Source organism: Tinamus guttatus, unplaced genomic scaffold (assembly GCF_059628265.1).
Source record: "Tinamus guttatus ecotype Peru unplaced genomic scaffold, ASM5962826v1 Tinamus_guttatus_pri_ptg000489l, whole genome shotgun sequence".
Lineage (NCBI taxonomy): Eukaryota > Metazoa > Chordata > Aves > Tinamiformes > Tinamidae > Tinamus > Tinamus guttatus.
In genome coordinates, this window is record NW_028289023.1 from 1,978,236 (window position 1) to 2,004,805 (window position 26,570).

The following is a 26,570-nucleotide window of genomic DNA, read 5'->3' on the forward strand; positions in this document are numbered from 1 at the left end:
CATGTCAGCTAGACTGGCTGATACAGAAAACAGACCATGCTGTTGACCTTTCTGCTTTTCATTGGTTTTCATTGTTCATGCTATACTAGGTTCAACAAGTATGGTGTGTGCACAGACTGCATAAAGCATCGCTTCTTAACAAGACCAAAAACACAGAAGAAATGAAAAAATGATGAGACATTTTCTCCCTATTGGAACTCATGCCAACCTTGATATAATCATTGCCGACTTTCTGTTTTCCCCAAATACATTCTTTCCAGAACAAACAAAAGAAAAACTTCCACTTTTTCATTTTAAATAAATATAAAACCAAGGGAATTATGGTCTACAAGCACATGTAAAATGAAATCAGGCTTTACTTTCCATTCAAAAAGCTAATAATTCTTGACTTGAGAAAATGACTTGAATTTTGCTAAGTTATAACTAATTTGAACATTATCAACTATTTAGCATAACAAATATGTTCCTTTCAGATAGAAAGATTGCTTTTGATCATGGAAGATAAATGCTTACAAATCAATGATTTTGGTTTTTTAGACAAAATGTTTACATTTAAATTTTGTTCATAGTATTTATCATTTTTAGTCTATTCACATTCAAAAGCTAACAGCAATGCAGAGAAGTATGCACAAAATCTAGATACCCCAAGGTTATCTTCATAAGTATATTCTACATAATTATTTTATTTTTCTTTTAGTCTGTCAGCATTAAGGAAAAAATACACTGGGACATAGAAATTCCACATAGCAGGCAGCAAACAACTTTCTTGAAATTAATATGGGAAGAATAAAATATCTCTGAATAAATTTTAACCAAAGGGTTATAATTATAACCAAAGAGTGATAAATTATAACCAAAAGGCCAATGTTCAGTTTGATCCCCTTTCTGAAGCAAAGCTGAAGCAAAGCCCCAAGTATTCCTAAGACTGATATAGTAGTTTGCATTCCAGGCAAAGTGAAAAATACTTTGTGTGTTTTTCTAACCTAAAACTCTAGAAAAACAGAGAAACATTATTATCGTCAAGGTCAAACTTAGTAGATCCAAATCCACAGCAACCAAACTTAAGACCTTTGAGAGCCAGGGATTTACAGACACTGACAGCCTGTCCTCAAAGCCTGATTTCTTGTCTATCTAAAATAAGCATCCAGGATTTCAGTATTGGTCCTGAAAGGTAGTGCACGCTGATCTCCCATCTAATGAAGAATTTCCAAAAACTAAGAATGTTTAAAAAATTAAGAAATGGTCTTCTGTAAGAAGATAATCCTCATGAAACATTATTAAACATGGCATGTACTTAATAAAAATGCTTTGCACTAGTTAGATTCACAGAAATCTTACTGCCAGTGTAAGTTATACTGACAAAGAAATGAATGGTCAGAGGGAAGCTGGGGGAAGTCATATTTTGTGCCAAATAGGCCAGATGGGTCCTTAATCTCGTATTGCACAAAGAGGACCCTAACACCATGGGTGAGAAGAACAGCCATTTATCCATAGGAAGGCCCCAGGAAGACAGAGGGACAGGTGACTTAGGGAAACAATGGGTTGATGCAAATGACACTTGGGACCTGGTGACAAGAAAGTCAACAGGACGATGGGGTAGATGAGAACATAGGGTTTGCTGAGGACAAGATCAGTCCCCTTCCAGGCAGGAGGAGGTAAATCAGGGCTGCAGCCTGGAGACCTCCAGCAACGGGTACTGCCTGCTGGAAGCTGAGGGCTTCGTGTACGCTCAGATGTCAAAAGCGAATTCCTACATGGATGAGCCAAAAATGAATCAGGCTGTGACCTACTGCCTGGTAATGTGGAAAACACCAGGTGTCTTCTACGAGCTCATTTTATTGCTCCTCTGACACAAATGAAGGGTGATCTTCTAGGGCTCAGGCTTCTCCAGCTGATATGTGCTAAGACTTTTCTTCACATATGCTAAGAATTGTGGTGAAAACTTTGGTATCAGCCCACTGTACTTGTATTGCCTCTACAGGGAGGGCTGCCAGGCTTGGGAAGGGGTAACTGAGCAAGCCGTGAAGATACCTGGTGAATCACAGCAGAAGATTTCAGCAGCAAGTTGAGCCTGAGCTTTCACAGTCCAGGACTTGCTGCAGGACATTGGAGGCCAGCAGGTCCAGACGACCATGGGCTTCAGCTACAAGAGTCCCTTCTACTTCTCACCCAGTCTTTTCACTGCTCAGTGGATGGATTTGCTGTGTGGAAAGTGGTTTCTGCCTAAAAAAAATAACGCTGTAGCAGTGACTTCAGTGGGGCTCCAGGGCCTCTGCTGTTTGCAAATCTCAGTTTCGGGAAGCCCGATCACTTCAGTGAACAGCCTCTTGACCCCAGTATCCATCTATAGTGCCAAGTGATGCATTTGCCAGCTGGAATATCCAGCTGGGCAGTCAATCATTTAATAAGGCTTTCTTCCTACACAGAGGATATTGATTTTTTTCTTTTAGCCATAGCAAGAGGCTGGATTGTCAGAGTAGGTGTTCTGCAGCTCTCACAGCCTTTTCCTCACGTAGCCACTGTTTTATTTCCCTCCTTATGATTTCCATCATCCTTTATTGCTACAGATACACTTCCTGTCATCTCGGTGTCCTGAAGCATCTCATTTTCTTTTGACTTGTACCTTGATTAATGTCTTCATCAGTTTTGCTTTGCTTGGTGTTATTGTGGAGTTTCTGCCCTAGAAAGCTCTTTGCTGTGAGAAACTTGTGGGTTTTTTGAATTTGTCAATGATTTTCACTCCTCTCTCTTGCTTTGGCAGTTCCATGTATTTTATCTTTCTCTTTCTATGGTTTTAAATGCTCTCAAATGTGGAGTTCGGGTCTAAAGTCCCTTCATTTCTCACTGTGTTAATCAGGATGAGCTAGGAAGAGTCAATGCATTGCAGGGCCACATCAGTGGTGGCTCACTCCAGAGATTGCAATTAAGTCTTAATTTTCAGACAAATAACCAATTCTCCATCCTTTTGAAAAACACATCATTGAATCTTTAGTTTTATTGCTTTTACCCTTCTCTATTTCTTAAAAAAAAAAAAAAGGAAATATTATAGTGAGTGGCAGTGTACAAAGAACTGCTTTTATTTTTTTTATTTTATTTTTTTGCTGCTGTGCTTCCTTCCCTCTTGCATCTCCAGAGCAGCTACAGTACCTGTTTTTCCTGGAAAATAATAGGAAGAAAATATACAGGGAGTCAGAAGGAAGGTGAGATGAGCAAAGGAGAGGAACTTTACATTTTTATTATGTCGTCGTGTGACCAGGCAATTCCCTGGTGAGCTTTGGTGGGTGTTGGTGGAGGTCACTGGTTGGGAACCACTGGGCAACTGGAGGAAAAACTCTTTATCCAGTGCTTGAAACCCTCAAAGGTCCCAGAAATGCAACCTGGGAGAAAACAAGAAATTTAAAACTGAATTACAGTTTGCAGGTAAACTCAGTTCCCCACCTTTCACCCCACAGCTTTCTTTTCCAAGGACTGCAGCAGCTACACATGGTTGCTAGGTTTGTTCATAGTTTTGCTCTTGCTGCAAATGTATGGAGACTCTGAATTAAAAAAAAATTAACTCTCAGTAAAGGACTTGCCATCATGAAGAAGACTAGAGATATCATGGTAGGATATTAGAATCCCCTGTTTTTCCCAGCCCAGTTGCTGGAGATGCTAAAGAGATGCATCTAAGTTTATTAAGCCTTGACATGTCATTCCATGATGCTGTCACCTTCCTCTTGCAAAACCAAGTATAGGAGTCAATTTTCGCCAGCATGAAACTGACAACTTAAAAGTATCAAAAATAGATAGAGTCAGTCCCCAAGTCAGTCCCCAGAGTCAGTCAGTCCCAATGATTGTCTTGCCACCACCGACATTGCAGCAACCTTATTTTGAGCCGGGATTGGGGTGAGCCCTCTGCTGGCTTAGGATGGGCGTCCAGAGGATGGCAGGAGGGAGGCAGAACCGCATCCCCAGAGCGGGAATCACAGGCATCTACAGAGCTTGTGGCTGGGAGAGACATCCCCTTTTATCACCACTTTAATTCTCCCCCAGTCCTGCCCGCACTGAGTGGGCAAAGGGCCAGGACGCACGCAGGAAAAAACATCTTCCTCCAAAAAGCACCACGGCTTCTTCCCACAGCCCTGCAGGCTCCTCAGCAGTTTGTTTCCAGCCCTTGCTGTTAGCGTGTTTTGCCTAATTTCCTCTTCAGATATATCTGGTCGCAGCTTTCAGCCATTCATCCTTTTTCACTAGATTAAAGAGCTCTTTTCTCCCTCTGAAGATAGATATTCACTGTAATCAAGACCTTTCAGTCTTTTTGATAAGCCTGACAAATCGTGCTTTTGAAATCTCTCTCCGCATTAGGTGTTTTCTCTAGTCCTTGGCCCACTTTCACGGTTTTTTTTCTGTCTCTCTTTCTCAATTTTCCCTCAGTCTGTCCCACACAGATCCTGCATGGCACAAGGGATGTCCCGGCAGTGCCAGCACCAATGGCATGGGAAGGAAAATCACTCCCCTCCTCCCTGTCAGCATTTCCCTGTTTATCCATCCAAGATCTCAGTAACCTCTTCCAACTACAGCAAACCATCGAGCCTTGTCTGTCCTCTAAGTCATTTAAAGGAAAAAATAAAAGGAAGGAGGGCACACATTGAGTGCAGCCATTTTTATTTCTTCTTTCTTAATGTTTCATTCGCTCTTTGGCTGTATTTAAAAGCTGTGGACCAGCAGACCAGGCACCACATCTCATATGGCTGCCTTGTCCTCATCATTTAACACATCTTCCATCCTTGTGTCAGATTTTATCAGGCATGGGCTAATGCAGATTCTAGATTACTGCTGAATAGCTTTTGGCCTTGGAGCAATATCTGTGCACACTTACCAAGACCTCCTCCCCATTTAATGGTGATGATTTATTGTCAAATTCTGCTCAGAGAAAGCATTTTAACAGTTTTTAATCCTTCTTTCACGTGCATATTTTTTAAACCTATGTAGTGCTAATATTATATCCTTCAATACCAAGTTAAGCACCTCAGAATTTTTTTTTATTTGCATAGACTCGGTTATTTTTACAAGCTATAATTTTTACAATGCCATAATATATAATCTGGGTAGGTAACAAAAGGCTTGTCCACACTGCTGGCCTCAGTGTCACTGCTGGTTGGGCAGCTGGAGGCAATTGCTAGCCTGTTAACAGGCATATTTCTTTGCAAACATGAGTATTTACTTGATGGCAATTCCCTGATTCGTGCACCAGAAGGATATACGCATAAGGTTTTTTTTTATTTATGCAGGGCAGGGTGACTTAGCAGCCTCTGGGACACCTTCCTTCCTACCTGAGCAAAATATTCAGCAAACTTTTCAGCAGATTCCAAGGCATTTTCTATAACTATGGGCTGGCTGAGGCAGGGAGATGGTCGTGGAGATGCTCCATGAGATCCTCCCAATTTCCTTTCCTCACTACCAGCATTTATCTTCTGATGATAAAGACCCACCTTTTAGGGATCCCTATCTTAAAACAGTTTTTAAGGTTGATGGACATTGCAGCACTAGCTTTATTTCTGCAAAGAAATAGGTGAAGTCTAGCCCTAACATATAGTCACTGAATCAGATGCACGTTTTCCTTGGTTTCCTTTGAAACCCTTCTCCCATGTCATTGCAGACTTCTAATAGTCTTTCTTTTTCACTCCTTTGTAATGGAATAAGGGCTTCTCTCCTCTCACATGTCCCAGCAATGCAGCTGCTGCAGAGCTGAAATATGGCAAGCAGTCCAGAAGGCTGGCTATAGTTGATTTTTTCAAAAGGACTTTTCACTGTGCTGGCGTTTGGGAGATCCAATTCAAAACATCTTTGAAAATCAACTTTCACAAAGAGAATGTCCAGCAAAATTAATTTCTATGCCAAGAAGTTTAAAATACCCAACATCATCAGTTGAGATGTGGCCAGTTTGAGAAACCTGGGCACAGCTGAAGAGTGAGGCAAGGAAAAGCTTTTTCATCCTGTGTGAGCTTCCATAAAGCACAGGGGTCACCCCACTGGCCTTTGTGGCTCTGCATGCCACAAATGTCCCATCAATGTCCCCTCCTGGTTGGTGCTATGACTGTGTCGTGCTGACTGACTACCTTACCAGCTGTGATGGGATGACCTTTATTAAACTCTGCTGTAGAAGCTGTTCCACTTTTTATAAATAGCTCAAAAGTCACTGCATGGGGGGATTTGAGCTAGGATCTTCTTCCTCTGATGTGAGGAGAAGGAATGGCTGCTTTGAATTAGACTCTTTGGTCTACAGGCTTTAGCTGTTAGGAAGAATGAAATTCCTTCCACCTTCTGTTCACAGATGACACCTTGGTTATAGCTTCTCTGAATGCTCTCTGTTGCAATTTTATCTGTGGAATATGCGTCTTTTATGAGTCACCTCAAACTAATTATGTCTCTGTTTTTCTTGAGGAGATGAAGGAATGCACTATCTGTGTCCAAATTACAGGACTCTCTACACAGATATCACCTACAAGCCAAGCTGGATGAGTAGTGAGGAGAAAAGCATGGAGGCTTTTTTTAGCCATTGCTGCTTATTTTACTGCTTCTACAGTTAGTATATTAAATTTCTGCTTGTGGAAAAAGCCCCTGGAAAAGCTGAGATGCCAGGTTGGCAGGAGAGAGAGTAGCTGTCATACACTGAGTGGCTGTCAGCTCCTTAAACTAGGTGCTTGTTCTTGTCCATGCCAGCCCCAGGAATCCAGCGGAGCTGTAGCTGCTCATCCCAGGATTGAATGTGGGTCATCATTTACCTTTGTACATTTTTAATGATTTCCTACCACACTTCCTAATGATAATTATGCAACATAAGGGAATTAAAGCAATAATGCTGCATGTGGAGAAGGAATTTGGCTGTGAGAGAGGACAAGTAGTTCATCTGGATTCCTCTGCACCCAGTAGCTGGGGGCCCGTCTTGTGCAGGGCTGACAACTCCCAGATCCTGCTGAACGAAGGGAAGGAAGGCAGCAATGCTCGTAAATGCAAAGTGCTGGCCTGGCCTCCAGTGTGCTGCACTGAGATGGTGCTGGGGACCTACTTGCCTCATGCTGCAGTGTCCTTCTACTGGCTGTGCCAAAGGATAAGGATCTCAAGAGTAATATCAGAGGGAGGGCATCTGTTCTCGTGAGTGGAAACTTTATTAAAATCAATTAAATAGCCACAATATTGCAATTATCTGTGAGATTAATCAAGTATTTATCCAAAAGCATTCATTTTAATCTTGCATAAGTGTAATCCCAGACTTATGCTAATTGGAAATCAGATTCCGACCTCTTCTTTAGTGTGCTTGATTGTTAGAAAGCCTAATTTGTCCTGGAATACCCTGTTTTGGCAAGTGGACATTGCAATGACACCCTTTCCCTACATAAAAAAATTGCTTCAGAAACTGATTACTCATGATTCCTATCAAATATTATTTGCAGGTACTGGGGAAGCATGGCACTGGGATATTTTAGATTGAAATTGCCTTGCTATCTGTTCTACTGCAGCTCTCTTCCAAAGTAGACTTTATGTTATAAATTACCTTATAGATTTGTAAAGCATGACATAGAAACATTATATACGCTGTAAGTGCTTTAAAATTAATTTGTTCTTGAATGAGTCCATGTATGAATGAATGAATGAATGAATTTGACATAAGCCTCTCAATTTTATGCTGTACTGCAGAAAGTGTACAAAGTACAAACTGTAAATCAACTTCGACATTTGCTGAAATGACTGCCCAACTATGAAAAGAGTCTGCCCAGTATTTAAAGAAGATTTAGATACAAAAATAATAACGTGTGCAAGAGAGCTGATGTACAGCCCAGAGACATTCTTACCTAAGGTTGCGTCGGTGTGCAGGTTCTCCAGGTATGGGCTGGATTGCAAAAGGGTGAGGAGGTCACAGGGAGGCAGGTGAGATTGTGATGGTGCCTTGCCCGTTTTGCTGGTGGAGCTGATCTGCCTTCGCAGGCAGAGCTTATGGGCATGAAATGCCATGGCAAGTGGTAGTTCAGATCTCCGAGATGTTCAGAGGTGATGAGTAGAGTTTAGCATTACATTTTTACCTGTTTTGTTAATAATGCATGTTAGGTCCATAACACAATTATGCAGGAATTTGAGTCAAATTCTGCAATAACTTTGCCTGAGAAATAGGATGGACCTTGGTGGTAGCTTCTTCCTTTCCTTGCATTTGTACTGATTGTACTGACTGTCCCCCTGGACTCCAGCCTCTTCCTGCTGTCCACTCCTAGGAGAGCAACATCTCAGCACCCTGCCGGGGCAACTGTTGGACATCTCCTCTTTCACTGTGACTTAATCTGGCATAAAGTGCTGGCATGGCCATTGCCCACAGACTGACACCCAGGTGCCCTGAGTCTCCACCAAATTGCTGATGTACCGGGCTGGAAAGTCATTCCTTTAAACACATGATCTTTCCCTCTTGACTGCACCATATTTTTCACTAGTAATTAAAATAGCCACAACAGGAGAGTTTGAGAACATCTTATCTCAGGTGACCTTTGGCTGGAGTCTAGGGAGCTTCTCCAGTAAAAGACAGATTTTGGCTCAAATCCCTGTATGTGGCAGCAGTGTGTGGTCTCGACCTCAGTGAATGCCCTTCTGTTTGAGCACAGGGTCAAACAAGAATAGCTGCCACATCTTGTTCTTCTGCTTTGTAATGCTGGTCTTTCTTCCTCTGCCTTTACAACGTGTTGCTCAGATCATGTATTTTCCTGATCTGAAACCAAGTTTTTCAAAATTTCATTTCTGAAAGTTGGTAGGAAACTTTTCTTTCTGGTTCTGCTGCTGAACCAAAAAAAAAATCAATGATTCTTACAGCTCCAGTGGTGTGAACCTCCGCTCACACTGCAGTGAACGATATTAGCAGTCTAGGGAGACCTGAAACAAAAGCAGCAGCTTAAAAGAGAAGGAAATTCAAAAGGACCTGAACCACTTGCCATACAGATAAATATTGAAATCTGTTGACTGTAGGAATTCAGCAGAGATCCTTGTCCTCAATATCACAGATGAGTTTACTATCTAAATAATAAACATGTGTATGCTTTGCTCAGAAGCAAAAAAAAAAAAAAAAAAAAAAAAAAAGAATCTTTTGATGGGAGTAAGAAGTTTTGAGAACAGATTTTTTAAAAGTCATACATAAAGGGAAAAAATCAAAGGTGTGATTACATGGATTAAATCCTGTCTTAGTTGTTTCTCTGAGAAGACCTGAAGGGTTGAAAATATGTTTCAGTCAGAAAAAGAAGAAATGTGCTATTTTTTTAAAGTATGTATTAAATGTAGTGTTCTTACATTAATGAGCATAACGTTGTGTTTTTATTCCATGGCTTCATAATTTAAAAGCAGTTCGGTAGCTTGGGTGATGGAAACTCCTGCATCCCTGTTTTGCATGACTTAGATACCATCCCTACAGCAACTCTTCTTTGCAAGCGGATGGGCTCTCTGGTTCTCCTGCCCATCCTTTTCCCAGCCAGCAAAGTGAGAAGGAGAAAAATGGAGGTAGGTCTGGCTTAAGAGTGCACATCTCCCTCCAGCAAAGCTTTTAGGCATGTGATTAATCCATCCTCATTTAGAAAAGTGCTGAAGCAGCAAACTTTTGCTGTGGAAGCCTTGGGAGTATCACTCCAGTTAAGTCACTTCGCTAAGAGCTTTGCTGAGCAAGGATGGGCAGCAGGAATGGGAAGGGCACCGAGCAGCTCTGGCAGCACCGAGGGCGCAGCACCCACCTCTGCAGCCCGTACATGAGGAGCACATTGTGAAAGCCAAATCTTAATGAAAGCATCTTTGGTGAAATTGCCTGGCTTCTTTGGTAATTTCCGTTAGCTGTTTGTAAGTTGCTCAAAGTCCTCGTTTCTGACCCCGGAGCACCATCTGGCTCTCACTGGTGTCCTTCACCACCTTGCAAGTTCATAGCCAGCATCTGCCCCAAAACCCAGGGATGGGAAAGGGCAAGCCAGGGCAAAATGCTCATTTCTCAGGCCTGGACTCCCAGGCCTCCCAGGCCCTTCCTCTACACAGCTGCTCCAGAGAAAGCTTCATTTTAAGAGATGTGCTCAAAAAGAAGTGCCAAAGATTGCATTGTTCAAGAGAAAGGCATGAATTGCTGTCTTGTAAAATAAGCAACTTGTGCAGTTTGATGTGCAGCAGAAACTTTGTGAATATGGTCAAAATAGCCTTCTGTATCCATTCAACAGCTCCAGCCTCCGCAGAGGCTTGCAGGGTTGCAGGGGCTGAGCTGTGATATTTAATTAAAAGCAACAAAATCTCAACATCATAAAGATCATTTCCATTAGCAATCTGACACAGCATCTTATGTCTTGTTGCAAGACATCAGTGGCTTTAACACACTGGACTCTTTCCTTTCTCCTCAAGAATAGCAGAACTACTTAAGATAAACAAATATTTTCTATGCTAAATATTCTTAACCTAGAGCTTTCTCCCTGTTCTTTTATAAATTCCTTGAGATTACAGAGGCTGAGCTGTCTTAGGAGGGATGAATTGCATATGATCCTGGAATACAGCCATTGCTTTAGTTATTCTTCCTTCTGGTTGTGCTGGGATTTTAGTAAATAATCTGCATGTTTAATCAATGGAGACTAATTACGAAGACACATCAGGGCATGTTTTGCTGTTGTATTAAAGCCTGTTTGTTGCCATAGGCAGGGTGGCCTCATTATTTTTAGATGTAAATTATTATCTATGATATATATAATGTAGAATTTTACTGTAACCCTTAAAAAAAGCCTAAAATTGTGTTTTGTTACTGGATGCAAACAACAAAATGCAAATTTACAACAATGTAACCAAATGTGTAATTTGCTCATGTGTATGACATTTCAGATGAAAGGGATTATAACAAACTTGATTACTTCTTCTCGCAGCCCTAAATTCAAGGATCCCGAAGGATAGGAGATTCTGCTTAAAATAGCTCCAGAACAAGGCTGCTTTGTACATCTAAACAACAACAGCCATGTGCTGTCCTTGGTTACCCCATTATAAATACAGACTCCCTGTAGTGACTTGGATAGGTTTTTTCTCTATTCATGGAGGTAGCAAAACAGTTACTGCTGTCCAAGCAGGGTGGTAAGAAAGCAAGACGTTCCAAGCCTATAAACCCATGCCCATGGAACTGGAGCACCTGAGCTCCTCAGAGCTTCTCCAGGACATATGGGGCAAGACCACAAGTCCCAGGGCAGGAGAAGCAGAGACGTCCCCAGCACCATCTAGCAATGCCAATGTGCCCTCAGGAGCAGCCCCTGTTGCCCACCTACACCGGGAGGGAGCCATGTGTTCAGAGAAAGCCTGAGGATGCTTTTCCCTGGCATTCCCCAAATTCCCAAGCCAATGCAATGGCACAAATCGCATGCAGACCAGCAGCGGTTCCCCTTGGCTGGGCGCAAGAGCGTTGGCACGCGCTGCTGAGCACCAAATCTCACAGCGCAGAAGCAGCAGGATAAAACAGGGCAAAATGCTGTCAATGACACTTTTTTGATGAATTATTTCACCTGAGGTTTTCCAGCATTATAAACGACATGGCTGCTTTGCTTGATGCCTCCATGCCCAGCCAGTGTGTGCGCAACCTGCAGCACCACGGGCTGCTCCATGACTGCCTAAATAGCAGCAGGAGACGAGGCAATTCCCTAGTTTAGGAGAGACCAAGACACAGTTTCCAAAAAGGACAGAAAGCCAGTGAAGTCTCTAAAAATAAATAAATAAAATATATTTCTTTTTGCTTGCTGTGAACCTTGAGAAAAGTTAATAAGTTAATATATTGATTTCTTTCATCAGCGACATAACTGTCATTTAATCAATGCATTTAGACACCTACAGCTGCTGTGAATAATCTCTCAGGTGTATTTTAGTGTTTTCTGTGTTAGTCCCAGTTAGAAAATAATTTTTGTTTTTGCTGTTTGTGGTTTATATGTCCAATCTACTTTTAAATTCTTCTCAAAAGAGTTTTTAAAGTGGTAGTGGAACCATTGATCTATATTCTTAGCTAAGAAATTACTGCTTTAAGAATAGTCTGTCAAATTCTGTCTATTTTGGCATCTCCTTCCAAGATGCTCTTGAATAGAAGTAGTTTGTGACGATTGATTGCTCTGCTTGTCATTCCTCAGGGAGAGATGCTTTTATTTCCTTCATCCTTGTTACAGATTGTTAGCTGTTCAACAGTACTGTACATAGATGTGCAAATGCACCTCTTTTCCTGATACAAATCCTTCAGCTCTAGGCAATTTTTAGTATCTTTCCTCATCAGGCACAAAAATTTTATGCACTTACGCAAAGCATTGCAAATTCACAAGAAAATTGTCTGAAGAGGTAACTGAAAATAGATGCAGTCATTTGAGCCCAACAGGCTTCCTGAAGACTTCAGGGGTACAGGGTAGCACAGGATTGGGCTTGGCATGTGTATAACTGCAGTACAAGCCATGGGTTGTCTTTAGGATCTAATCCATTAGGACAGCTTGTACAAATAAGAGTTTGGAGGTTGGGTCTTTCAAATAGTGCTTGCAGTTTTGCGAATATAATAAAAAATAATAACCATCAAGATCCACATTTATTATTACTATAATTTCTCATCTAGAAGAAAGACTCCCATAGGCTTGTATGTACTTTTATCTCTGATCTGATTATTCCTATTTGTGATTTTTTTGAACATCTTTCTTCAAATATTTTTGAAGTAACTAGGTTAACATGGTGTTTTCAATTCACCACTGATGGAAAGATGTTACCAAAAGTTTTGGTTCTCTCATGCTCAGAAAAAATGCAGTAAGGCACGATTATTCTTGGGACTGCTTTGCTTTTATTTATGTGTTTATGTTCTGTCACTATTTCTCCTCTGTTAATCTTAGTTTCTTCATCTACCTCTTTAGTACCCCATTGAACCATTCACTTGGCTTTCAAAGTTTACCTCTGGGAAAAACTGAGGAACAAACCTGGGCAATTCACGCTCTCCCCTCTATAGTAAATGATGAGATTGTTTAAAGATGATACTACGATGTGCAAGATCTCACTTGATTATACTTTAACTATTCTGTTTTTCCCTCCCTACCTCACAGATGATGGAAATGCTTAAAACAAATTAAGGTAGTATGACACAGACTAATGTAAGTGTGAGCATGGCATCAAGGGGACAAGCTGTGAAATGTGTGCGCGCTTCTGCCAAAATACGTTGCATGGCTTTCTGCTGTTGTCTCGTGTTTCTGATGTCAGGTAGCATGTTGAGCAACATGTAAGCATTTCGTCTGATAGCTATATCTCATCTTTGGTCTTGTATATTCTTAATAAACCTCCTTTTCTAATAGCAACTGCTAGCAGCAAATCTGCGAGCTGCATATGCTGCTCTTAAGTACTGTTCAGAAAAGCCCCCAAGGACCAGAGTCCTGTTGGGTTTGGTTGTTTGCAGCTCCCAGGAGTCGGAGCCAATTTCGCCTCTCTTCTGCGCTTGTTGCTGAGCAGCAGCTGCTCCCGCGCTGCCTTTTTCGAAGCCGAGCCTTCCCTTAGCGCAGCTGGCTGCTACGTACATCTCTGCTGCCTACATCTCTGCCTTTGCGATGCAAATGCTTTGTCGCCTATTGTGAAACATTCTACTTAATGTGACAGGTGCCATATGAAGAATGTTGTGTTCTCACAGTACTCTGTTATAGAGCTTACCATGAACAAATATGATATTTTCCTGTATTTACATATTTCTTTTGAGTGTATATAATGCTTACAAAGTTGAGACCAACCATAGTGACCTGAAAAATGCTGATGCCCACAGGTACCCTGGTGCTGCCTGTTACTGAGCAGCAGAACTCAGCTGCTTCTCTTCTCCCGCGGCGGCTGCTCATGTTTAAGAGCACTGTGATTTTTTCATCAGAACGATGGTATAGGTTGCCCCATGACTTAGTGTAATCTTCATCTTCGAAGATTTTCAAAACTTGACTGGGAAAAGCCCTGAGCAAACAGCCCTAACTAGACCTGTCTCAAGAAGGGGTTTGGACAAGGTGACCTTCAGAGATTTCTTCCACCTAAATTTTCCAATGACTCTGCAGTTTAATGACTATGCATAGATGGAGAGTAGAGTGAAGTGGCTCTAATAGTTTTCGCTGTGCCCTGAGCTATTGTTTGAAACCAGAGGTGACATATCAGTGCACTGGTCACTGTTGCACATTTGAGGATAATAAAATGGAGCTAATAAAATGCAGTTTATTTCTCTCACCATATCCAGTTTACCAATTGCAGCTGCACTATGTGTACAGTGTTGGTTGCCTTTTCTTATCATGCCACAAAAATGTCATTTAAAACCATTGTACACAGTATGGGCAATATGTGTGGAATTACAGCAGATGTTGTGTGAGAACAGAACGACTATCAGAAACATATCTACCTTTTGAATTATTGGAGCTGTAACAACGGGCATTGACAGCTGTCTATGTGATCTTTTTATACCTCTTCTCAATTTTCCCACATAAGATCCCTAGCTCAGTTCCTTAAGACACTAATGATTAGAACTGCCAGAGCTAGAGAAAATCCACCTGGTGAGCAGGGTCACCTTTTCTATTCCTAAAAGGAAAACACCAAGCTAACAAGCCTGAGGAAGCCCTAATTAACACCAACAGAGGCCTAAAAGCTAGGGGAAAATAGGGTAGGCAAAATGCAACACCACAGAGGTAAGATTATTTTGCGAAATCATTGCAAAAGGAGTCTGGAAACAATGGTTTCAAATAGGGATAATGCTGGGGATGGGCTGTAGAGGAGAGAAGGAATCAATAGCCCTGTTTTTGAGCTCCTTGCTGTGTTCCCATGGGCAGATCCCTGACACATGGCAGGCCACACAGGTAGGAGCTCTTTAGGTGGTTTTTATGAAGAGGGCACCAAAACAACTCCCCTTCTCCTCTTAATACCTGCAAAAATTTATAGTGCTGCTTTCCGAGCTCGGCGCCTTCTGACCCACAACGAACATGCTGAGACAGGCTGCCCAGCAAATTGTTATCTCCTCTCCTTTCAGGGAGGAGACCCACCTTCCTGCATCTGACCAAGCAAAACTAAATAGCATGGTTTTCATGGTAAATGGATATCTCAGCATTTTCTCTGCCTGACTCTATTCCCCCTTGAAGATCCTAAATTTGCTATTTGAGTATTTCTACGCTGCTATGCCACTGTGACAAGAAATCGCTCATCCTCCCAAAGCACCCAATTAAGTACTTTTGCTCCAAAATTCTTTCTCTAATCTATTCTGAGCCTAAAGTTCAAATTCCTTGATTTGTGCCAACCCTCCTGGTTGCCACCTCCCTCCTCTCCACTCTTTGACCCCCAATTAGAGGGTTGTTCCCAACAACCATCTCTCACACACCAGTATTTGGGAGAGAACTGCTGATCCATGCAAGATTTCAGCCTGTTCATATGCATAATTTGAGTGTTTCTTGCTGATCTTCTTAGCCATCTTTGGGTTGTGTGATCTGCAGTTCTCACGCATCAATTGTAGAAAGGTCTCTTAGTTGATTTCCCTTCTATGAGAAGAATGTCTCCAATTCAATTCTCTTATTTTATGAGTGTGAGGGAGTGGCCAATAAATTAGGATGATTTTTTTGCTTTTCAGCAGCTTTATATGATTAATAGAACATGAAACCATGCTTTAAATTCTAGTGAGAAATATTAAAATCAAATATTGTAAACAAAAATTCCATGACCTTTTCAGCAGTAGGGAGAATTGCTGACTCTCCATGGGTACTGTAAAATTCCATCTTGGAGATCTTTAAGGGCAAGGGTTAGCCAAGCATGTCAGAAAGGACTTTGGTATAATCATCCTGCCTTGGGACAAGGAGTGGTCTGCATGACCTCCTCCTGAAGTCCTTTCCTGCTGTATTTCTGTGTGATTCTGTTATTTCAGACAATTTTAACAAGCTCAGCCACAAAATGCAATCACCAGTCTAAATGGCTCACACATTAGACTGACACCAGGACAAATTCATAAGAGAGAAAAACCTGAACTTCTGCAGACTGTTGAATATCACAGCCCCTCGCTCTCGCATACGCAGCCAGGGTAGGAGCCCTGCTTATGCTTGCTAATGTTACAAAGACCAATACCAAGCAGTCAGCCAACTTAAGCAGTGTTCGAAGAACCAGAGTCACATAAAAAGGCATTCTGCTCTGTCCTTGAGTGAAGCCATTCATTTCTTAATTAATTAATATTCAATCATCTCAAGAACAAAGAGTAAACTACCCTAATGCAGTCCCAGGCTATAAAACCCCGTGCTAAAATAACTTACTGTGACCAGTGTATCTTTTTGAGTGATTTCAGATAAGTATCATGAGCAAATTATCCCCCAGTCCAACTGAGTCATGCTCACATGGCTTCACCTGCAAACCCTGTTATCAAGGTTGGCTTTCTCTTTGAGCCTCAGAGCATCCACCCTTCACCAAATCCTTTGGCATAGTTACATTCTTCAAATACATGATGCAGAGCAAATGACAGTAATCGTTTTTTTCTAATTAACTGTGGTATAGTCTAGTCACTCAGGTAAAGGTTAACTCTGGAAAATTATTCAGAGACTGTCATCGTTGATCAAAATTACCCCCTACCATTTTGTTCAACCCTTGGCCACACGTAGCTATGGCCACACGAGATTATGAAATCAGTTCCCAACATTTCTCCTGGGTGGGTTCTCTCCTAGTGTTTCAGTAACTCTTATGCCTCAGAATTTCTCATGGCTCTCTCCTGAACTTCCCCGGCAGGACACAGCTCCTCACAGCGACTGTGGATCTGTTGACTGCCCTGGTGCCTGGCTGATAGCACACATGCTTTGCAGGCAAAGCTCTCTACAACGATTGGCCTTTCCGTCTCACTTACCAATGACGTTGTTGCCTTATTTGCTGTGTTTGGATACTCTCTGTGCTGTGGAGCCAGGCATGCCCTGAGCAGGACATTTCTTGTCTCATGCCCCTGGCAGACCCTGGTTTCCAGATACTTACGCTGGCTTCTGTCATCTCTAAGAGTTCTTCTAACCCAATATTTCCACTTGACCCACTCTCTCTTGCTGGCGCAAGATACAGCTGCCACGACATGTTGGGGGATTTGGGATCCATCCATAACAAAAATGGTAACATACCATATCCTTTTCTGCTGCCATCTGCTGTTTTCAGCTATGTGTTGGCCCCACCACTGCCAGTGTTATCATTTGGGGGATAGACAAGAGCACATAGGTTTATCACTGGAACAGTGCTTAGACATGCTCCCTGCTGCTCATACTGCTCACAGCCCAGAAGAACAGTGCTTTTCTAAGCAGAAATACACCCCATGCATTCATTTTTGAGAGTGTGACTGTGCCTTGAGCAACTCCTTGCTCAAGGAGTTGCTGTCCTGTGTGGTGCCCAGCATACTGATACAGCTTCAAGAGACCTGAGGAAGCTTTACACAAATGGGAAAATGAGACAGAGGCTGGACCCAGCCCAGCAAAGCACATTCTTTCCTGGAAGTGTGTGAGGAGCACTAAAGATTCAGTGGGATGATCCATGTACTGAAAGGTGTGCTCCCGTCTAAGTGGTTTGCTGGCTGAGGGCCAGAAAGCAGCTTGCTCCCAAAAGCCCACAGGATAGCTGGGGAAGTGGAATCTGCCCAGTGGAATGACAGAATGCTTAAGGTTGGAAGAGACCTCTAGAGATCATCTATTCCCACCCCCATGCTCCTACAGGGAGACCTAGAGCACATGGCACAGGGTGGCATCCAGGTGGGTTTGGAAGATCTCCAGAGAAGGAGATTCCACAATCTCTCTGGGCAGCCTGTTCCAGTGCTCTGTCATCCTCACAGTAAAGAAGTTCCGCCAATGTCTCCATGCTCAAAAGACTCACCAGCTCTCTGATGTGTGAAAATGCAGACCAATGATGGTGAAAAGTTTCTTTCCTTCAGCAGAGCACAGTTATACTCTTTCATTAGGGTTGCCCAACCTCCTGCATCAATGAGCCTGCAAAATGTCCAACTTTTCCTATGACCAAAGGCCACCAAAGTCACTAGGAAGATCAGAAAGGAGGGGCAGCTCTGGAGGTAGTTGGTAGACAGGACTGGGCTGGTGTCTGAACCCCATGTGATCTGGTGGTGCTGATCTCTGCCCTAACACATGAAACCCCTGTGTCAGGTGGATACAATCAGCCCCATGGGAACCAAAGCATGTGGGAACTACTCACTACAGCTGTCCTAAGGATCTTAAATTATCCATTGTCACAGATACTGCATTTGCTGTAAATCACTGACTTACTTTAAAAAAACTTCATTTATTTTGCCAGAAAGTGACAATCCTTCTTTTCACTGAGACTACCCAAAGAACGTAGAGGGACAACAGCATTTTATCAACCTGGCAATATCTTAACCTAGCGAATGAGCTGAACTAGCGTTGGATGATGCTGTTGCACATAACACCTTGCTTGTCTCCTAAATAAATGGTTATTTTCAACTTTATGTCTGTTCAACGGGTTCATCATTAAGAACATTTTCATATTTTTTAAAACACATTTTCCTTTTTTAGTCCTGTTGGCAATCATGTTAATACCATGAGACCTCAATTACTCATCTTCTCAATCACATCTTCTCAATCATTTTCAGAGGAAAATGATCCTCTGGAAGACTTAAAACAAAAAAGACTGTCCTGGTGCCTGTGCAACAGGGTGTTCTCTTTATGTTCCAGATCTTTCTTTTCTATCGGATGCCATACTCTCTGCCACAGAGAACCATCTTCAACAGACTTGGATTGGTGGAAATTAATAGGCTTTTTTAACATCTCTAACCTTTGCAAATATTGAAAAATGCAAGAATCTTTCCCTCCTGGTAAATAAGATCTGCCAGGTGACTTTGATCCTCACCAGAGAGGGCACAGTGGATAGGGTGCAAGGAGAGTACATGCCTCTTTAGCTCACATCACCAACCAACAAGAAAAGACAGATGCTTTTTCTACTTTGGTAGGCCCAGGACTCACAGAGCATCACCATCTGGATGCCAAGGAATGCACACACACAAAAAAAGCAATTTCACTGAAATGAAGATATTCAGCTATCTTCAGCCTGTTATATATTAAGGGGAGCACAGTCATTCTCCAAAATGCCTCAAGCCAGCTCTGAGAGCAGCACTCATATATTCTCAGAGGTGCTTGAGCTCAGATCAAGTTTGAGAGGGGAAAAAATATTGCTTCTATGCAATTTGTGCCAGAGGAGATCTCAAGAAGTAAATCAAAGGACACTAGGGACAAATCTTTGATAAAAGCATATCAAAACTTTGTTTAATTTGTTTGCACTGCTGTTGTAAAGCAGACTCACCGGAGACAATATGATCTACAAATGGAATTTGTTACTAAATCAGGACATGACTTACTGGAAGGATAAGTAAAGTAATGATTTCATCTAAGTCATTACATCTCCCTATCAATAGCATATGTCTGTGGGGAGCATGCTCACCTCTGGATGAATATCAGATGGTCTCTGCAGAACAGACTCTAAGAGCTTGACTCAAGGACATGATAATCCCAGCTATCCAGAATCCATGGGTCACATGTTCCCTTGGTGAGACCACCTGTGCACAGGTGTGTATAGTCAATGAATGGTACGTACAATATCCAGCACACCATCTCTTAGATCTGCAAAATTTGCTTCTACCCAGATGTGTGGGCAAGTGCTACATGCTAAAACAGTGAGGGGATATCTCTGGGATACATGCACATTCCCAGGCGCTGTGGCATGGAAGTCCGATACACCCCAGGCACATACTCTGTGCAGGTCCTCTGCACGTCCACGTGCACAGGCGCATGGTCTGTGTATGTGCACAGGCGCATCTCAGGTCTGTGTGCGATACACAAGTAAGCACATGTTCCACCGTGAGTTGATTTGCACACGTGCACCTTAGAGATGCTTAGCCCTTAGGGTAAATAACCCAAATCCTCATATTCTATCCAGATGACATTTCTGGACAGGAAAAGAGAACATGTATTTGGGGGAGTAAGGGAGGATGACACAGACTTAAGAACTGGGATGTTAGATACCTTTCCTGACAAGCCAATCAAGATTCTTCTAACCTTGTCTTCTTCTGGCATTCCTTGCTTCTGTCCTTCATAATGTCAAAGTCTATTTTGTGCTCCTCTTCTCTACCATGTTTCCATGTGATTCTCATGCACAGTATTCCTGAATCTTTTCCTCAGCAATATTTGCTTCCAGATAGCTCTTTCAGTCCAGAGAGTCTGCCTCTCTGTTTGCTTCTCTTTTTAAAGTACCTCCTTCCCTCCTTTGTAGGGAGCGCTCTGCTCTCCAGGACTGTAATTCTGGATAGTTTTATTTAGTTACACAGCTATGGCTTAAACTGACCTTCTTATCTTTCCTTCCATGCTTGTCTTGTTTGATTGTTGTTGAGAATCCTATTATCTTCTGCATCCAGGCAGCTCACAATCTCAGTGTTATTTCCATCATTATGACCATCCCTGCCTCCTCTCTCCAGACTGATATTGTCATTTAATCCTGTTGACTTTCCCTCAACAGTGTCCCACAAAAATCCCCATTTTTATTTGTTCCTACAGTAAGATCTTGATATCTTCATCCTCAACTTTTCCTGCCTTCTCTGTATTGGACCTCTTGATGCTCACTTTGTCTTCCCTCAAAATGTCACAACTAAAATGAATTCCTTACTTCAGTTCCCCAACAAATCACACTAAATCCTTGCACTGCTTTACCTTTGCCCTCTCCATAAAGTTTGCAGGCCACCACTTCAAACGTTTCCATAAAACCATTTGCACAGCTCTTTCTGCTCTTCTCTCTTCCTTCAGACTATCCATTTTCCTCTTCATGATGCTTCCTTTCCACCCCTGAGGGCTCCTTAAAAAAAAAAAAAGCAGTGCACTTGCCCAAGTTGGTCTCAATTTAACTCAGAGTAAACCAGAGTCAGCCTACAGCTGAGTTGGAAATTCATAGCAGGGGATCTAATGCTCATCCCGAGCTGATACCATGCTTTTTTTCTTTTTTTTTTCTTTTCCAGAAGATACGAATGTTTCCTCTGTATGTTTCCTAGCTTCATTATAAATGGACAATAGAGTATACTACAATAAACTATATATAAATGCCTATAAAAGATCTGACATTGCGTTAAATTATATAGAGAGGGAGAAAATCTTTCTGGAAAGTGGAAATGAATGCATGAATGAGATCTGGATAGGGAAAATCTCTCATGGCATGTGTGCCCAGAATGTTTTTCCCCAGGGTGGAAAATAAGGGAAATGACTGTGTGACCACACTATACTCTCTGGGTAGACTCTGTTGAACAGAGCTTAGCATGCTCTTCACCTATCATAAAGGACATTCTTTCTATAAATATCTCAAGCCTGTATATGCTGCTTGAGCTGGGATATGAGGCTTAAAATATTTTCTGTAACCCATGCTATTTCCCTGAGTGGCTTATTTCAGCTCTATGATTTACAACAAATTCTTTGGCTGGTGGCAGCTGACTGTGAAGTAGATTCTAATTAATAGGAGAATTTTCACACTCCTTAAAGACAACATTTGTAACAGATTAGAAAGATCAGAGATGCCACAAAGATTTCTAAATAACTCCAAATTTTAATTGTGATTAAATGGATCACTTTAGAGTGGAGAATAGACTTCTCAATTGCATATCAAAGTTAATAAACAAAAAAAGAGTTTAGCTATTCCATACTGATGACTTAAGCAAGAATGCCCAAAAGCAATGCATTCAAGGTTTGGCCCCAAATACTTGTAAAAGTGGCTGCTGATTACAGATGCTCAGCACAAGAATTAAGAGAGTTAAGTTTTTAGAATCTGGATATTTATGCTTGCTTTGAAAAACAAAGAGGCAACAAAAATATGTCAAAAATTAGTGCATGTGAAAGGGCTAGTCCTATTTCACCAATATCTGCTATGGTGGGCATTATGTCCTGCAGCAAAGAAGGAGCTAATGTTACCTGTCAAATCATTTATAATAGATTTGCATACTGGTTCAAAATATATGCAAGTCACAATTGCATTGTGCATGTATTTTAAGTCTAATTAATAATAGCTTGTTTAAAATATTATGATGTGCCATTCACATGCCTAGAATTTAATTAATTGCAGTTTACATGCACCTAATAATAAGTCCCCCTTGATAATCTTTGCCCACAGAGTTTTGCACAGCTTTTTGTCAGCTTTAAAGGCAATCCTGTCACTGGCAGTGATAAAGTTTACAGAGTCCTACAAAACAACCTCCTTCCCATAACCTTTGATGAGACATCGTATGAAAGGCAATAGGCAACATTTATAGACCATCTACCTGAACAAAATCACAGACTGTGGGCAGACTCCTTTGAAAAGTCTAAGAGCTGGGTGGTAACTCCTGAAAGTACGAGCCTGCTAATTCATATTAATGCAATAAATAAATAGTACCACTTCCCAAGTGGTAAAATTAGCATAGAAAATCATTCTATGTTGTCTGAACACATTTCATCCTAGCGAGACTCAGAGTATTACAGACTCCTCTTGGTAGATAATAGCTGCCTTTCTAATTACAGAATCTTAAAGACTTATTGTAGATTCATTTCAGTAAGAGCAAACTCAGCCAATTAGTCAAATATGTTTTTAAGCATTGTCTGACAGAAAAATCTTGGAAAAGCCATGAATATTTTGCTTAGTGGAATAAAATATGGACCATATATTCCTTTGGCAGGATTTGCTAAACACTGTGCAATTACAAAATGGTACAATCATGTTTCTTGTTAAGGATAGTAACTCTCTGGAGGAAGCCAATTAGCTAACTTGGCCATTTATCCAGCTAATCAGAAATCCTTACTTTCTTATTTTTCCTTACCATCCATGATACTATCTGAAGATGCAGCGAATGTGCTAGTAATAACTATTCCCATGATCTCCCTCTTTGCTTCAAATTTAGTCACACACACACACACACACACACACACACAAAATGCTTGGGATTGATGGATTTTTTTTTCCTTAAGATCTGAAACCATACACATAGCTTTAAAAATAAATGACTGACTGAGTGAATGGTGCTTGGTGGGAAGTTACAAGTCAAGTCAATGTTTATCCACCTTCAAGAGGGGAAGGTGGTTTAATGTTGATGTGGTGCCTTGGGCTGTAGATTCAGGCCAGGTAAGCAGTAACATCCGATATGACCTTGACTTTGCTTCCCATTTCTCCCTTTGAGATGGTACATGCCAGAAATTTATATTGGCTCTAAAACATCTGGATATATTGCTGGAAGAAAAACATGCAAGGCTCTTAGATGCAACAATTCCCCTTTTTAGCTCCAGAAGTCCCTGAGCTAGAAAGCACTGGAAGATGGTAGAATATGCTGGGGAGATATCCCTAGAGCTTTCCCTGTTCTGCTCTTCCCCACACACCTAATCCTGTTACTGTTAGAAAAAGGTAAGGACTGAAAGGACTTTTGGTTGATCTTATACATAAAAAGGGAAAATTGTGTTTTCCTACCTTCTTCCTTCCTTCCTTGGGTACCTTCCTACCAGCTGGGAACCACTTCAGCTCTGGCTCTACCAGCTGGGACTAGCCATTCTCCTTGTGCTATGGACTTAGCCCTTCACATGCTCTCATGCTCCCAGTGACCTCAACTTTCTACTGAAAGAAAGTTTATGCATTTTCCTTTCCTTCTCCTTCTTTATGCTAACTGCGGTCCTGCATCATTGCCACAGAATCTGGTGGCATCTTCTACTTGTTTCTTCATGGAGAGCCTCAAACCAGCTTATTTTTCTAATGCTACTTCACAATGTGGAGATCAGACATTTTTACAACATTCTCATTTCTGTTTCCTCAGCAGAACATAGAGGTGACTTTGCAGAAGATATTTTCACCAGCTACCCTTTACTAGAAAGATGGGACTGGTGCCAGGGCCTGGATGCATCCAGCCATATGATGGGTGACTGTTCAGTCATATGGCAGGAGAAAGGACATGGCATACAGCTCTCAGAGACTACACTGGCAGATAAGCCAGAGAACTTATCTCCACAGAAAGATTGAATATGATGTCATCTTACCACAAAAAACAGCTTTTATGCCATTAAACAACAGCTCACTGCAGGTCAGGATGTGTGACTCCTGCCTTTCGGGAGTGCCTTGGTTGACTGGAGGAATAGGATATTGCCCCACCAGCGCAGGAAGGAGCATCTCTCACTAGGCTTGCAAGACGATGGATTCAGCAGAACAGCCATGGTTCAAAAGATCAGCCCGGGTCGTTCTTGCATCCAGCACTGTCATTGCTTTCTTGTGCAGTAGACTCTCAGCTGTGTAGGTGCAGAACGCCTAGATTTATTTCTGCTATTTGCCAGAGCTACAAAATGTACGAGTTGTTGTAACAAACAGCTTCCACCAAGGCTACTGAGGAAAAAAAAAAAAAAAGGATTGCAACTTTCTATCAAGCTCACAACTCCATCAGACAACCTGAGGTTTCACATGAGGGAAGCACAACACATAACTACTTAATAAAAACTACCTGAGCCCCCTGGCAGAATTTGCAGGCGTTGAGCTGGGAATGACAATGCAGCCCTCACAGTGAGCACAGCAAAGTCAGCAAACACACATACTCATTAATATTTTCAGATTGTTTTAGTTTATTTGTGCATCTTGACACATCACATTTCCAAAACACTGAAAGTCTCTATTGAGTTGAACCTATTATTAATTATGAATATGAAATTGAACTCCGAAAAATACTAACATGACAGAAAAATAAGGAAGCAAAATACCCAGAGACATTTATGCAGGGAAGACTTTTCTTTTGTGTCCTGAGTGCACCACAGTTATCACCTAGCTGATCTACGTGGTGTTTGGCCCCAGTTCCCACAGCATGTCCAAGGGCAGTGAGTGAGCTAGAACATACCCTGCAAGGGACAACGCATAGCAGAGCTATACATCCCTTAGCAGGTTTCTGCTGTGGTTAACTATCCTCATTGTTTTAAACTCATATATACATATATATATACATATATATATATATATATACCCAAGTCCATTTCCCCTGCCTGTAAATGTGGGTTGAAATTTATGCAGGAGAATAGCTCCCAGACCATGTTCCCTGCAGGCATAACCTCATGTGGGTTTTTGTTTCTCGTTCAGTCTCTGGTTGCCACTGCTGAGGATGCCCATCTAGGTTGCTCTCTGAGGGCACTACTGCAAAGTAACCCTAAATCCTACTGGGAAATTGCACGTAATGCTGCCCCTACTCCCAGGCCTCCTGGCGATGGGCTAGATGTTTGTTACTCAGAAATAGGTCTGTAAAGAGATAAATAGAAAGCTGTCATTTGAAACACTGATGTAAGATGGGAACAGAACAACAGGTTTCATCAGTTGCCTCTGGAGCTACAAATCCAGCAGTTCAGGTAGACATACCTACAGCAGCTGTACGGGACTGCTAGGAGAGCCCTTGAATAACACCTCTGAAAACAGGCTCTGAGACCCATGTGGACAGTTTAATGCAGGCAATTTCCTGCATTATCAAATTTCCCACATTATCAAATGATGGGGTCATACACATTTTTGTCTTTGCCATTAGATCTCCTCCTGAAAGAAGGCTGCTGAGAATGATTTTTCCTTCCCAGCAGTCATGCCCTCCTCTTCATCAGGAGCAGAACAACAAACCTTCCTAAGGGGCTTGTGACTGCTGCTACCCTGAATGAAAAGGACGGGTGAAAAAATTAACTGAACACTTGTTTGGGTAGCTGATACATTTGGTTTGGTTTCTTAGCAACCCTGGGAAAAGAAGCTGCTTGAGATGTGAGCTATTCAGTCAAATCCAAAAGGCATCATTACCGAGGTCTACCCTCCATTTTGGTGTTCAACAGCAGCCCATGGTTTGCGTTTGCTGCCTGGTGCAGAGAAAACAGGCAGCTCTGCCTTCTTCGGAAAACCCTTCGCTATGCAGGGAAGGATGGTGAATAATCCCACTTTGCCGCAGGATAAGGAAACAAGGTGGCAGCCAGCTTCTTTTCACAGGGTTATTTCAACCATGGAAGGGTTGCTGAGAGTTAAACCACTTTTGGCTTTAATGAGAGGGGAATGGATGAAAAAAATCTTGTAAGATACACCAAAATTTGTAACAACTGCAATCAGTGAAGATCCTAAACAACGTCACAAGTAGGAACTACGGGTGAGAAAAAGTCGATTTGGGGCTACATCCATGCTGCAGAGAGAAGGCACAGCCGAAGGGGAGCAGGAGGGCAGTCCTGAGGCAGTGACCTTAAGCTGCTTGATTTATGTGAACCAAAAACCTTGGTTGCAAAAGCCTCTTTGCACCTTGATGCCGAGGTAGGCAGCTGTCTCCTGCATATGGCAGTCACTGAGTCTGCTGGGACATGCAACTCCTGACGTTACAGATGGCTTAGCTAAAGCATCTTTTAAAGGTTGTTGCTTTGTGATCGCTGCTTGTAAGTGTATGAAAAGTTGTTTACGTCTGTTTTCTATGTGATCAGCAGTGTCAGTCTCTGGTAATTCCCTTGAGCAAATCTGCAAAGAGAAAGGGATGGTTTTTGCCAAACAGTTTCAGACCTCAGTGAATCTCTGCACTCCGTACTGGCCTAGGACTTGCA

The 26,570-nt window shown here is 41.9% G+C and overlaps 1 protein-coding gene across 3 annotated transcripts in view; it reads left to right on the plus strand.

The window, feature by feature from the left end:
• LHFPL3 (LHFPL tetraspan subfamily member 3) overlaps positions 1-26,570 on the plus strand; it is a 240,326-nt gene that overhangs the window by 190,830 nt on the left and 22,926 nt on the right. The window contains exon 3 of one of the 3 annotated variants that reach the window (XM_088533194.1): positions 13,071-13,118. The exons of 1 other annotated variant lie outside the window; for it this stretch is intronic. In XM_088533194.1, the coding sequence (XP_088389320.1) occupies positions 13,071-13,087 (17 nt within the window). In that variant the 3' untranslated portion in view covers positions 13,088-13,118. The remainder of the gene's footprint in view (positions 1-13,070; positions 13,119-26,570) is intronic. One more of the 3 variants, XM_088533195.1, reaches the window with a different exon arrangement.